The sequence below is a fragment of the Xiphophorus maculatus genome, chromosome 15 (genome assembly GCF_002775205.1).
Source record: "Xiphophorus maculatus strain JP 163 A chromosome 15, X_maculatus-5.0-male, whole genome shotgun sequence".
NCBI classification, from domain to species: domain Eukaryota; kingdom Metazoa; phylum Chordata; class Actinopteri; order Cyprinodontiformes; family Poeciliidae; genus Xiphophorus; species Xiphophorus maculatus.
This window is the reverse complement of record NC_036457.1, coordinates 9,804,536-9,818,988: the sequence shown is the minus strand read 5'-3', so window position 1 is coordinate 9,818,988 and position 14,453 is coordinate 9,804,536. Positions and strand designations below refer to the sequence as shown.

Genomic DNA, 14,453 nt, shown 5'->3' with positions numbered 1-14,453 from the left:
AATAGGGCAGGAAAAAGGTCTGAAAGAAATCCTAATATTTTTCCAACACTTATCCTGATCTGGAAAATCATGTCTGACACTTTCACAGAATGCATTAGAACCATATTTTTAGGCAATGATTTTAGATTTATACGTTAAACATAATTTGAGCAAGAATTGTAACTTTGTTTAATTTTTTTTTTTCAAGAGATGTATTTTTGAACATGTATGAGTTTCGGCAGGTTGACTGGATGGTTGAGTGCTTTATACAATAAATATGAAATAAATACATTTCCAGACTTTTTCAAAACACAGCACACAAATAAAACTCAAACTGGGTCACAGTACTCTAAGCCTACCCTCTGGCATTTTGCTTTGCAAAAAGCAAAAAACCTGGAAAGAAATTACTTAATTAGAAGCAAATAGGATGTGAACAAAAGATAAAAATACTCTTTAAACCGACAAAACTGGATGCTCACTTCAGAAATTTTAGTCTCAGTCTCTCAGCCAGTGGCAGGGGACTGTCACTACAAATCACCAAATCCTCACCATCTAACACAATGACGGGAGAATCAGGAGTCTGGAGAATCTCATCATCATTGACTTCAGTTGTTTGAACAGCCTGACGACTGTTTTTCGTCGATGCAGGTGTTTCATTTTCAACTTTTTCCCCATGGCTCTGTGATTTTGGTCCAGTTAATTGAAGCGTTTGAGAAGTCTTTGGATTAGCAGCTTTAAACTGATCACAGTTTAAAGCTGTTTTTAGAGGTTTTAGAGGGAAGTCTGATATTAGGCTACGTATACTTTTGTCTGCCGGTTTCAGTTTTGTTCGACGTTGAGGTCCAGATTGCCGGTTTTCAACCTCACTATCCTCGCTGGATGAGCACACGCTCATGCAGACGGTCTTCTTGGTGCTGCCCTTTTTGGCTCTTTGTCCTGGGTCAGAGTGGCATCTCTGTGGCGGAGCAGAGGACAATGACAAAGCAGCTCTGACAAATGTATATTTTGGAGGAGGCTTTTCACGTCCGTTAGATTCCTCCTTTGTCTTACTTTGAGCATCACATGGCAAAATTTTTTGCTTTTTTGATCTTTCAAGACTTTCTTTTAACATACATTGGATTTTGTGTGGTAGCGGTTCCTTTTCATTGCCAGTCAACATGATGCCCTCACTGCTACTTCCACTGGAAATTTCCCCAGTTTGCTCTCCATGTGAAATGACCAACTCACAGTTCAGATGTTTTGAAACCTCAGCTGCAAGCTCAGGACATGTAGCTTTCAGAGATTTATCTGCGTTCCTCATGAGGACTCTGTCTCTCAGAGGACACTCAGTGTAACAGAGCTCTGGCTGTTTGGTTGCACCTTGCGTTTCATCAGTTTGCCCAGGCTCTGCACCCTGGACCGCCGGTGAGGAAGGAGAGGAAGTGAAAGAAAACGCATCCAAGTCAATATCGCTGAGATGTAGAGCGTCAATAATGGCAGAGACAGAAGGTGAAGCGCTTTCTGGTTCGACTTCAGGCAGAGTTTCGAGGACTTGACCGTCTTCTTTTTCTTTCCTGTGTTGCTTACGATTCACTGGAGTGTCTAAAATGATCAATTCTGTTTTTTCTGAGCTTGAGCTGGAAGGGAGATGAGTTAGTGGCTGAGTGGACCTGTTCTCTAAGGACGACTGAAGCGTCATCTGAGCCAAGAGATCTGCGACACCAGCAGGACTATCAGATGGTTTGTCCTTTTTACGTCTCGCTTTCTTCTCTGTAAGAAAAAAAAATAGAGGCAGAGAGAAAGAAATGTCAGAGGACTTTCCTGTTGTTTCTGTTTTACCGGCCGTAATTGGATATTTCTGACACTGTCAATAAACATTTCTCAATTACTGAATTTTAAGAACGGACTGCTGAGTGTCAGATATGAACAAACAGTCTATTTATTGTGACTGCCACCTGTTTCCTGTAAAAGAATATTTTATACATTTGCTCATATCTGTTATGTATTTGTCTCATTTTGTCTCTAAAATAAAAGGTTGACCAGGAATTGTAACAGCCATTATGTAGACATGTCAAATTTCTTTTAAAATTGGGTTGAAAGCAAATAAACACATGATTACTGTGGTGGCAAAAAAAAGTAAGCAAATCCTGTGAGGCAGACACTTCTTGGCTGCATTAAAGGTTCTGGTGTGAAGTGATTGAGCTTCTAACTCTACGTTTTCAGGTGTTAGAGCTGCTGTAAGCGAGAGTCTTAAAAACACATGTAAAACTTTCAAATAGCTTTGATCTGCGCCGCCCTGGCAGCGCAGACTGGGAAGTCTGGGAAGTTTGTCAAATCAGCAGGGGAGCTTTTTATGGAAAAATGCAGAATGCGATCATGCAACCACCTTATTAAATAACTATTGCACTGAAAACAACATGTAGTAGGATATATTTAGGGTGAAAATAGGTGTTTTACGTTTAGTTTTGTTCTCTTTAAGCAGAGCTTTGCTTCTTAGGTAGCTTTCAACGATCTCCGGGAAAGCCACACGGAAAAGTGACTCTTCCTCCACTGTCCTCACTTCATGTTGATCCTCTGTGGGTCGTTCCTCTGGAAACACAAAATGTTCTGCAGAAAACAGGAACAAATTTAGGTTAGGACATGCTAACCTTATGTCTTTCTAACTAAACTAAGAGCTATGGTCCTTTCCTGTGTCTTTAGTTTTTTTTTATGAATCTCAATTATTTTCATCCATCACCACAGATTACAACTATTCATGTATTTTCTAATATCTTTCCTCAATAAATGTCAGTTTTAATGATGTAAGTCTTTTTTAAGAAAAAAAAACCCTTTCTATGTATGCAAAGTGATAGCTTTTCAGTGCAAGGAAACATCTTCACCAGGAAAAAAGCATGAAATTTTGAAGAGGTACAATGCCAAGAAATGAAATCTTAAATTGAAAACAGAAATCAAATTGCTGCAATAATGGCTAAAAATATATTTTAAAATGTTAGTGAATAACATATGAAAGACCTAAAGCAGAAAACACAATAAAATTCACCTCAAAACATATATTTTATTATTTTTGCATCACTTCAACCAAACCCCCAGATTACCGAGGAACAAGAAAGTGAAATCAGCAAATATGGTCTCAATTTCCTTGTAATGTGAACAAATAATCAGAACACTGCAAAAGAAAAAAATATTTCAAACCTGACATACATATAAATCATCATGTCTCTTTGCATATCTGAAGATTTGTCAGAAATATATTTAAGAAGTTCTGTTTAAAAAATAACCTAAAATATCGGATTTAAAATTGCCCTTTATTCATTTGCATTTCTTTTATAAACTAAATGGAATCTAACATTGGGGCCACTTTCCTGATTTGGTCATAGACTTACATAATTAGTCTGTGTAATTCAGACATAGTTACCGCATTTTGACCATAATTCAAATAATACAACTTATATTTGTATTTAAAGTATTTCTTCTGTTGCACACGATAAAAGTCTGCAATGTGAGTTAGTTCATTGAGACTTTCTCAGGTCAGTGATGTCAAACAGGCTTGTTAGTGATGTCCGCTTTGATTTGACAGACTTCCCAGCTAAGAGAGGAAGCCGGTTTAGCACCTAGAAGCTGTTGTGACTGATCTGTCACCTCTGAACCCCACCTCACAGCCAGTCACTAACAGACAACCCGGTGACGAACACCCTGCACCCCAACTTAGCGCTGCAGTCGTGTCACCAGCTCACAAATCCAGCGTTTTTTCACTCCCGAAGCATATAATGAGCCACTAAGAGGACAAATTAAACACAAAGGGTAATTTATTCAGGAAAGAACTGAAGATTTGAACTGACCTGGAGTGTTCCAGATGACTTCAAAGCAAGCAACAGCGTTCCTCACCCTTGGTTTCAGAATTCTTTTACAGAAAAATAAGTTATTTTAAAGAAAAGCTTCTGGACACACATAAACAGCAATATTATCACAATAATGCAGCTTTTCAGCTTTAAAAACGTCATAAGACTACCGGATAGGCATGATTTGAGAGGGCACGTCTCTTCCATATTTTCTGTTCATCAGCTCAGTGTAGGTCATCAGGACCAAAACCTTTTCACTTGTGTAGTGTTTTGGCCACCCCATCTTCTCATAAGTGAATTTCTATGGAAAACAAGACACAAGCTTTCTAATTCATGTCCACAAAAGGCAGCAAGAGGTGCTTTAATTAATGAAAAATGTAAAAACGCATTACCTGCATCAGCAGAATATTTGGCTGTCTCCTCTTAAAATGTGCCACAGGTTTATCCTTGGAAACCAGAAACTCGTTTATAATCTAGAATAAAATGTTCAAGTATTATTTCAGGTGTTACTGAAAGCAGAAGAAAACCTGAAAAAACAAATAGATATACCTCTGTAAATGGGAACTGCTGACTTGCCAGAGTTTTTCTAAAATAAAAAAAAAGATCATAAACATTTTAAACCTTCATTTGGCCCCAAAGTCAAACTTCCCAGATTTATATTTGTAAACATTCATGTGGGTCTAGCACATAAAATCTTGTTTTAAATCTATTAGAGTTTGTGAATCTAGATGCACAAGAACCAATACGTTTATCATCAACCAACTTTGGTGTTTGTGAGCCAAATTCAGTTGACTGAATAAAACTGGGTTTTATTTAGGGGTATCCGCTTAAAGGAGGCTAATTGTAACATTTCATATTTGTATAAAAATAAAGACATATCATGTATTATTTTTTGTTTTTATAACAATTATATACTGCTTTACTTTGACCTAAAGTACACCACAAAATTATGTCACTATATTTAAAAAAAAAAAACACAAAAACTAAAAACAGTTGCAAACATTTAAATTCACATGAGCAAAAGTACTTTTCAGTTTATGAATGTTAAAATATTGTTGTCATAATAATTGATGTTAGTAATCCTGCTTCCCCCCAAAGATCTCTTACTGTTTGTGTGTAAAATTTGTCTTTGTTGGATGAAGTTCTCAATTGAAATATTTTAAGTCTGAAATTTTCATAAATTTCCTTTTGCTTTGGGAAAATGTTTGACTGAATTAAGGTAGTTGGCTTATATGGTAAAGATCAAGCCCATTTCAATTATTCATGCACCTTTTATGACAGAGTGTTGTATGTAAATATTCATTTATTCCTTTCAACATGTTCACTTTATGATTTCTCTTCTCCTATTTGCATTTTTCCAGTCCTGTTAATTTTTTTATCAACATTTAGATTTTCATGGCTTCGACCAGCTTTTTAAAACGACACATACTTCCTGACGTTTGCCTCCAGAGACGATGCCTGGCGGCTCTGTTCGTAGCAGTGCCAGTCACATGGACACTGATAATCGAAGTCCTGAGGCTGGCAGAATCGCTGACTGCCGCAGAGCACACAGCCGCCACGCTCGTGTGCCTTAGCTGAGCCTGAGAGCCAAAGAGAAACCAGTGTTGATTCCTGAAATTTCTCACATATGTGTATATTTCAACAATGGCAGATTAAATAGCTTTAATTTAGAAATGTGTGAGACAAGTCACTGCCGCTTTGGTTTGCTCACCAGGATGTCGACATAAGTTGCAGTGAGGAACTTTCTTTGCAACTCCGACAGGCACGTCAGGACTCTCCTGCTTCCACTGGTTGAACCTTTAGTGACAAGAATAAGATTTCCTGAGGATCTACAACCCTTAATGCAACGTACATATCTGCCAGGCAACCATATGAGTAGAACCTCTGTAGAAGTGACTGTCCTCTCAGGGTCTGTATAAGCCTCAAGGCCTGCTCTCTGCCAACACTAGGTATACCCTGAGGGAGCCATTAAAATGTACATTAAGAAATAGAAATGTAATTAGAAATATTATTCTGAAGTAACTTCTTTAAGTTGTGTCTTATCTACCTTAGGAATATAATCACAACCAAGGAGAATGGCCAAGCCAACAAGATTCTCTCTTGACAGGTGTAGCTCGGTTTTAACTCGAGATGTCTGGTAGCAATCGACCTGAGGGTCCTGGGAGAAAAAAAAGTCAAAAATTGACACATCAGTTCCATCTGGATTAAGAGTGTAAATGATAACTTCAGGATTAGGGTCTTTTCTACAATGAGGAATCTCTTACGGTCTCCAAAATGAAGCGGCAAATGAGAATTTTGTAACCACAAGAATGACACAATATCATCTATATGGTAATGTTGATTAATCAAATCACTGATCTTTTTGTTAATACTCCATACTAACTGCAAATAAATAAAATATAATTTATCTATTAGCTGATTTATTATTTGTATTTGTCAAACTGACATGTATTGATTTTGTCAAAAGCAGAACATTATTAGTATTCAACATAGTCTTATCTTAGCCCCAACGTGTTCCAGGGTTTCTCTTAACTTCCAGAAACCTACTTTACTGTTCATATTGAAGTTCCTGTAGACTGTCCGAGCCCCATACAGGAATGCATCTCCATCGTTGGTGATGCAGCCATCAACCAGCCCTGCTGAGTCCAGGTAAGCACACATGGCCTCTGCTTCCCCAGCTGCTGTCACCCAGGGCACACCCAGGTAGTCCAACATCTCTGCACACTGTAGAAAACACAGAGGTCGACAAAGAGCTGGGAGAAGTATTTACAGTCGGTTACCAGAAAGACATACCTCTCGTAGTACAGCATTAAAGCGCCCTCTGCTGGTAGTTGTGGATGACTTTGAGGAATGGGCTTTCAAGGATCCTCCGAATCTCATTTCTGTCCTTTTGCTCATCGTTTCTGATTTAAGTTTGGGAGCTTCTCCCTCCATGACAAAGACGAGCTTCACCCCCATCAGAGTGAGCGAGGACACTCGGAAAAATAAATTCCTGCACATTAAACAGCATTATGTTGGTTTTTACTTATAACAGAGACTTTTCTGCTAAATTAATAAAACTCACATTTTGTACAGTTTGATAGCTATAGGTCAAGTTATAATATGTTTTTATTTGCCATTTTGTTGTACATCACTATGCAATCAGGATAAAATCTACCTTTCTAAAAACAAACTTCAATGCACCCATTCCTGGTGACATCACATAAGGCAGCTGACAGAGAATAGCCATTTGTAATTTTCTTGTTTTTCCACATAATTGGCACGTAGTTAATCAAAATTCCTTATTAAAATGTGTTTCTTTTAGTTATATATTTCTGCAGCAAAATGTTAAAACCAAATATGGGATAACTGCATAGATCTCAAGAAAATTTGTACACGAAGCTATAGAAAAATTAGGAAAAAGTTGCTACACTTCTCCCTCACAACAAAAGTCTATCTACTTGGAAAGGTTTCTGGTACAAAAAAACCCTGCAATAAATAAATAAATAATATTGTAGCTTTTCTGTTTAAATTAAAAGCAATTAGATCATTTTTATACATTTACAGTTTAAATTTGTGTACATACAGTAGTACTGTGGTGTTTTTACTCAAACCTATTATACCATGAGAATGTCATAGTGACCACCACTATAATGCAGTATCACCGTAGTGTCAAATTACATTACCGTGCCATATCATGTTTATCTATACAGCCTGTTAAAAACAATGCAAAGTTGACCAAGGTGCTGCACATCTAGTAAAAACAGGCTGATATAAAAATTTAAAACAAAATCTTAAATCATAAATACACAAATATAAGACAAAAAATAGATATAGAATGTCAATATATATTACTATTTAAGTATATAAGTATATGGAACCAACCATCCTTCAACTCACTTCTTTCGATGTGGCTGTACTTTCATTTTTGTCCTCAAACTCAGTGATGCCCGTGAGGAATCACAGTGGCTAAAATAAGCTGCTATGGACTGTCAAACAAAATATTCTAATGAACTTTCTTTAAAAAAAAATTAAGAACAATATAAGGACACTTACCTCAGATGGGGCTTAGTAACTCTGCCCATCATGGCCTGGACGCGCTGAGCCTCACAGACCCATAAGCTCAGGTCCACCGCCAGAGTCTTTCCGCTCAAACTGTACAACGGCACTGACTCTCGGACTGGCTCAACGATGGACCACAAGTCGTGAACACCCATAATTAATACTAGTAAAATGGAATCAAGTTCAGAAAATGAACAAAATTAGTAAAAAAAAAAAAAAAAAAAAGATCCGCAGAAAAGGAACACGGAACAGCTTGGCGAGTCGAAGTTTTCAAACACTGGCGCCGCCTCCGTTAGGCTGCGTCCCAATTTGTTTTCTTACGCTTCCTTTCTGTAGTGAGGACTGTCTTTACATCTTACATAGGTTATATGTAATACATCAATTTAATAAAAATAATTGAATACAATTTCCTCTTCGGTATGTTGTTGTTATTAAAGCTTTCAAATGAACCTTGTAGGAGAGTAGGAAAGATAGCCAAAAAGTAGATCGAACCCTGACTTTCAAACAACGAGACGTCATTTTCATGCGCCTTCACAGATTGTTGCTATGGATACTCAGAGTTTGTTTATGCGCTGGGGAGTTTATCAATGGCCTCACAAACGCAAATAGAAGTGGTTGGCATAATTAAAGACCCAAATTTCCATGCTGCCAGAAGTATAGCCGAGGTAAAATAACACATGTATTATGTTCCTCCTGTTGATTAAATAATGAATTTAAAGTTCCACCTCTGTCATTGTAGGTACTCAAACAACGGTTTCCTAATGATTTTTTGGATCCAGAAATTGTGCCACTTCTTGAATTTGACTGGCATGAATACCTATGGAAGAAGAAACGGGTAGGTTATTTCATTCAGCAAATTATTCAGAAAGAACACAAACTAAAGAAAAACTGTCAACCGAAAAGAAAACGATAAATAAATCTTCAAAATTTAAAAAAAATTTAATGTGAAAAGTATGGCATGCAATCTTTCAATCCCCTTAATACCCTTAATCCAGTGCAACCAATTACCCTTAGAAATTACCTGTAAGTAAAACTCTGTGATTCTGTGTAGGCCTCAGATATTTGTTAGAGGACATTAGTGAACAAACAGCATCAAGGAGACCAAGAAACACACCAGAAAGGTCAGGTATAAGACTGTACAGAGCAGGATTAGATTATAAAGCAATGAGCTCATTGTGGAACATGGTGGTGGCAGCATCATGTCTTGGGTATGGTTCTCTTCAGGAGCCAAAGGGAAGCTGGTCAGAACTGAAAATGGATGGAGCTAAATACAAGTCAAATCTGAAAGACAATGTGTTAGAGACTTCCAGTAGGAAACTGGCTCTACAGATATAGGCAGAGCTACAATGTAGTAGTTTAAATTGAAGCATATTCATGTGTTTATTATGACTCAGTTAACTCCTACCCTTAAACCTATTAAATATTCACAGCATAAGTGGAAAATTGGTGTTCATAGATACTCTTCATTTAGTCGGACTGAGCTTGAGCTATTTTAGTAAGAAGAATGAATAAAAGTTTCAGTCTCCCTGTGCAAAGCTGGAAGAAACATACTGTAAAAAAATGTGTGGGCATTGAGAAATGCAATAGTGAACATTTTAAAGGGATATGAATACTTTTACAAGGAGCTGTGTACTAATCATTGCAAAAATATCTCATATTAAGCTCTATTTCAGTACTTGAAATACAGAAATACTTCATGTAAATTAGATAAATAATTTTATTTTATCATATAAATAATCATATACAATAAATATGAACTTGAACAGATCAGCATAAATTAAAATGAACCAATTAAACAACACAAATAAATAAAAATATAAAATATGTGCAATAATATAGTAATATAAATAATATAAAGTTCTTAGAGAGGGTGTGGGGAGTTTCTGAGGATCTCGAGTGCAATATTACTGCACTCGAGTAATATGTAAGGAATGTAAGGATCTGTGTCAGATCCTTACATTCTGACATGTATGTCAGAATGTAAGGACATACATGTCCTTACATGTATGTCCTTACATACATGTAAGATCATGTATGATCTGACACAGATCATGTCCTTACAAGATCTGTGTCAGATCTGACACAGATCCTTACAACTTCAAGGATCTGTGTCAGATCCTTACAAAGGGATATGAATACTTTTACAAGGATCTGTGTCAGATCCTTACAACTGCAAGGATCTGAAAAAGATCCTTGGGAGAAAGTAGGTCAACTCTAATGGTCCTTTCAACTCCCCTCAATATCCTCTTGCTGGTCAATTACCAGCAACAGATTTTCTATGAAAAATATGGATGAAATATGACACAATAAGCAACTCATCAGACATTAAAGACCAAACAAAGACTGATAAAACAAGATACGCATTTCAAACACTGTGACTAATAAAAGAAAAACACTATTTGTCAAATATAGTATGATTAAAAAGTGTTATCCCTTCTTAGAAATAAAACTATTTATTGTCTACATGTGTAATGCCAGTGTATGTGATGAAAAATGTAGTTATAAATAATATAACTGAACGTGGACAAAGCTTGCGGCTGTGATCCTGCACCCCTACACAGATATGATCTCGCTGCAGTTTGACGCCATTGTTATTCTAAAAAGCTGATTCACAACACAGCTATTGTTGTGAACTTGTGATTTCAGGAGCTGCGTGGTGATGTGTGGGAGTATCCCAGCAATGTGATATGCTTCCTTAATGGCGTTCTCCTCGGTAATGAAAAGCAACTCGCCAGCTGGGCAGAAAATCAGTGGAATTTCACCCTCACTCATCCAGAGGATTTCTATACGGCTATCACTGAGGAGTGCTACGCCGAACACCTTCAGAAAACTGGAGTAGGCTGACACCACAGTTGCAAGAATACATAAACAAAGTAGAATGGTTGAAATTGGCATCTAAAAACATGCATACTATTTATTTATGCTATTTTGTAGGCAAGAAATATCCTGTGTGCAGCAGGTGACTCCTGTGTCTAATCCTATTTATTGTCACTTCTAAAATTTGTCTCAGAGTAGAACATTAAAATAAATAAGCCACTGAACAAACCATAAAAAGGAGAAGACTCACAGCAGAGAAACATGAAGATATAAAGTGTACTGAGACAGTTTCACTTTTCAGTAATACTTGGCTACAGGAAGCCTGCTTCTAGATAATTGTTGTTAGCATTTGCTGGTAGATTTAGACATAGTATTTAATGCATTGAGCTGAAGTTCATGTTTCCAGGAACTGTTTAGCAATCAAAGTTCAGAAATGTCTTTGGCTTTCAGATGGAATCATTAAAAATCATTTTTATTTATGTGTGGTTTGAGTGTTTTTAAGATACTTCTGTAAGTTCGTGACTATCTCTTGAAGAACTTCTCAATCTCTTGAAAAGGAGATTTTCAATCTAAATTATATATTTTCCTGTTAAATAAAAGCTCAAGAAAAAATATAGTTTTTGGAATGATGAGCAGTATTCCAACCCATTATTCCAATCTTCATTCTCTCCACAATACTACTGAAATAATAGGTTATAAATATGAGTTCCTTCAGTGTTTTGTAACTTATTTGGAAAAAACAGACACTACTATTATTTATTATTATTATTATGTGTAACCCTGCTTGGCTTTATATGATGTTGGTGGTGGAGCATAAACCCACCATTCCAGGTTGCTAGAGGTCACTTTGTTAATTTTTTCACCTCTTTTATGATCCTTTCAGAATCTGTTGAAATTTTTCATTATTTCTCATGCTGAGTTTATTTTTAGTGCTGAAGAGGACTTAATGGTATTATGGTTGCAAAACCAACTGATAAGATAAGAAGTTCTGAAGCCCTGATTGAAAGTTATTTAGTGAATGCCTTATCGCCTTTAGACATGTCTGATGTTTTTTTTTTTTAAAAGGGATTGCTGATAGCTTAGGACTCTTGTTTTTTCATCAGTGAATGTTGAAAAGTGAAAACCAAATTGGAACCAAGTCAGTTCCTTTTTATGCAGTAAAGTCAGTACATGACAGATTACGTATCAATGGATGGTTGGTTGGTTTTGCATTTCTAAAATAATACAAGTAATCAGTGTTCAAAGTGAGCATCATGTCTTTATCTATTGTTCTTCATTGCTACTAGCACTTGTTCTAGTATATCATCCTTACACAGAATTTGTGCACTTAGTATTGAGTTCAGACAATGTGTGAATTACTGCCATACCTAAGATTTCAAGTTGGCAAATTCCCCTAACATAAATCTGAAGAGTTTGTTTAGAAGTTAAAACTGTGGTTGCTATTGTTTTTGTTAATCAAACTTCCATTCTTTTCTTTTTAGCATAAGTTTGTCTTCATGGATATTGTTGTAGCAGGAGAGGATCCTCGGAGGATAAGTTTTGAGGTAAAAACTTTTCGATCAAATTTTACTTTGAAAGATGAACCTTATAATTTGACATTAGTGAACAATTTAGAATGTAAATATAAGAAAACGAATGATTAATACAGAACAGCGTTTCGCGTCGTCTCTCCTCAGCTGTTCTCCGATCTGTGTCCAAAGACGTCAGAGAACTTTGAGGCTCTGTGCACAGGAGAACGAGGAAAGTCACAGAGCGGTCTCCCACTCCATTACAAGGGCTCTCTGTTTCATCGCATTGTGCCCAATGGCTGGGTGCAAGGTGGAGGTGCTCTAAGAGCCGACTCTGTCACCTCTTAATTTTCAAGTGCCTCATTAATATTCAGGACATGTATAACAGGATTATATAATTCAGGAACCCATTTAGATGCAGGAAGTCAAATGATGTAGATATATTTATGCAATGATTTGAAGTTGATCATATGGTGTCTGATTTTAGGATTTGTGGCACAAAGGAAAAAATTTATAAAATTTTCAAATTAAAATATATTTGACATAAGTGTGTTCAATGTCACTGGCTTTGTCTAACTTTCCATTTTACTCTTTGCAGATATTTCTCCTCATAGTAGAGGTAATGGGGGCGAGTCAATCTATGGACCAACTTTTGAAGGTACCAACAATTCCTGAAGATGGAATTAGTGAGTTTATATAGTTTGTACCACCTCAACATGTGACCATCTCACCTGTCAGATGAAAGTTTTGCTATTTCCCACTCAAAACGGGGCACTCTGGGAATGGCCAACAAGGGTCCCCACACCAATGGATCCCAGTTCTACATCACCTTGCAGCCGACGCCCTGGATGGACAAAAACTATGTTGCCTTTGGGTTTGTGTCACAAATTTGTTTCAGTAGTCATCAAGTGAATTACTAAGTGACAATATATATTATCTCTGATTGCATTCCTTTTTTCTATTTTTAGACAAGTGATTGAAGGTGTAGAAGTCCTGAAGAAATTAGAAGAGAGTAAGACTTTCAATGAAAGACCCAAATATGAATGTAGAGTGTCAGCTTGTGGAGTGTTACCAATGTAACTTTACTTTTTGATGCAGTAAAATCAAAGACAAATTCACTTCTGTGTTTATCCGTACTTTCCTGCTCAGAAAAAAACCCTTAAATGTAATTCTATTGTTTTACTTTATTTGACTTGTGAGAATCAGAGTCCTGTAGAAAACTTCTAGTCTGTATGTAAGAATAGGACACAGCTTGAGTAACAAAATTGGGTGTATTGGTGAGACTTTTTGTTGTTGGATTGTATTGTTGTTATCACACCTTTTAACATGTAGAAGACAAATTGTTCTCCGGACATTTATCTTAGCATTTTGGAATATTTGCGCTGTTCTCCTTGATAAAAAAAAAAATTAAAAAAAAATTTGTCAGCACATTTTCCAACAGTGTTGCAAGTTTAACTTTGGTTACTTTTTACTTCATTATGTTAAATGGATAGCTGAATGTGAATCCTCTTTTATTATAGAGCAAACTCCACTTCTGCTAAGAAAAGTTATTTCTGTAAATGATTCCAGATGGTCTAAGAGATAAAAACTATTAAAATAGACTTTGAATAGAAAATTGAGGAAATCCAATGTACTGTAGTCTGGGGTTAAATCAAAGCATTGAAATATTTTAAATTTCCCCTTTATATTTATTATAAAAACACTGTATTTATTGCAGGATAATCTAAGCCAGGTTTGCCCAGTATACTGCAGATCTTGTACAGAACCCAATCTAATGTAGTTTGGGTGTCAGAAATTAAATAAATATTGATATAAAAAAAGGGGAAAATACATATAAATTTGATATGAAGTTCCAGTTCATGTTTGTACAAAATAAAGTAGACCTGTGGTATTTGCACTGTTTTTCTATATGACTGGATTTAAGGTTAGAAGGGAAAAAGAAAGAGGAATAAAATGTTTTTTTTTTAAGAATGTGTCAATTTAGTCATATGTGTATGTGATTTTTTTTATTATTTTGAATTACTATTATTTATTCATTATCTTTATCTGACATTAATTTATACAGGTTGTCTCATTGAGATCCAATATCTCGATAAAACAAGCAACATTTCAAGGTGGCTTAGGGAACCAAATAGCAATAATTATCCTCTTTAAAATGTCAGTAAATCGCTAAATAGTGACTTGTTTAAATATGTAGTTTCTGTTGTAGGTAATCCAATTCTAGTTTTAGAAAATAATGCATTAAACATGAACTGGGATAAAGTAGCCCAGGCCACTTGTTTTTGCTTTT

The 14,453-nt window shown here is 36.1% G+C and overlaps 2 protein-coding genes across 4 annotated transcripts; one reads left to right on the top strand and one right to left on the bottom strand.

Annotated features, from left to right (window-relative positions):
* Positions 1-440: 440 nt before the first annotated feature.
* On the bottom strand, positions 441-12,975 carry gen1 (GEN1, Holliday junction 5' flap endonuclease). 3 transcript variants are annotated; one of them, XM_023347187.1, is made up of 14 exons: positions 12,895-12,975; positions 7,833-8,001; positions 6,591-6,789; positions 6,345-6,521; positions 5,845-5,955; positions 5,680-5,753; positions 5,509-5,594; positions 5,227-5,377; positions 4,347-4,383; positions 4,190-4,270; positions 3,968-4,098; positions 3,798-3,859; positions 2,416-2,565; positions 441-1,728 (listed from the first exon to the last, which is right to left on the bottom strand). In XM_023347187.1, exons 2-14 carry the CDS (start codon positions 7,991-7,993, stop codon positions 455-457), a joined length of 2,694 nt encoding a protein of 897 aa, XP_023202955.1. In that variant the 5' UTR covers positions 7,994-8,001; positions 12,895-12,975; the 3' UTR covers positions 441-454. The 3 variants fall into 3 exon arrangements, with proteins under 3 accessions (XP_023202955.1, XP_014325580.1, XP_023202956.1); XM_014470094.2 differs by lacking the exon at positions 12,895-12,975 and adding an exon at positions 8,564-8,607; XM_023347188.1 differs by lacking the exon at positions 12,895-12,975 and having other exon boundaries at positions 6,591-7,765; positions 7,833-7,855.
* On the top strand, positions 8,050-13,652 carry ppil6 (peptidylprolyl isomerase like 6). The gene is made up of 8 exons (XM_005802600.2): positions 8,050-8,503; positions 8,578-8,673; positions 10,485-10,673; positions 12,137-12,199; positions 12,332-12,479; positions 12,762-12,821; positions 12,902-13,037; positions 13,132-13,652. Exons 1-8 carry the CDS (start codon positions 8,426-8,428, stop codon positions 13,241-13,243), a joined length of 882 nt encoding a protein of 293 aa, XP_005802657.1. The 5' UTR covers positions 8,050-8,425; the 3' UTR covers positions 13,244-13,652.
* Positions 13,653-14,453: the final 801 nt, after the last annotated feature.

Excerpts from the sequence above, each read along its gene's own strand:
- gen1 (XM_023347187.1), bottom strand. The coding sequence starts at position 7,993 with ATGGGTGTTCACGACTTGTGGTCCATCGTTGAGCCAGTCCGAGAGTCA. Across the intron at positions 4,384-5,226 it reads CTGGAGGCAAACGTCAGGAA|AAAAACTCTGGCAAGTCAGC; the intron begins GTATGTGTCGTT and ends TTTTTATTTTAG. Across the intron at positions 4,099-4,189 it reads CAAATATTCTGCTGATGCAG|AAATTCACTTATGAGAAGAT; the intron begins GTAATGCGTTTT and ends TGTTTTCCATAG.
- ppil6 (XM_005802600.2), top strand. The coding sequence starts at position 8,426 with ATGGCCTCACAAACGCAAATAGAAGTGGTTGGCATAATTAAAGACCCA. Across the intron at positions 8,504-8,577 it reads CTGCCAGAAGTATAGCCGAG|GTACTCAAACAACGGTTTCC; the intron begins GTAAAATAACAC and ends CTGTCATTGTAG. Across the intron at positions 13,038-13,131 it reads AAAAACTATGTTGCCTTTGG|ACAAGTGATTGAAGGTGTAG; the intron begins GTTTGTGTCACA and ends TTCTATTTTTAG.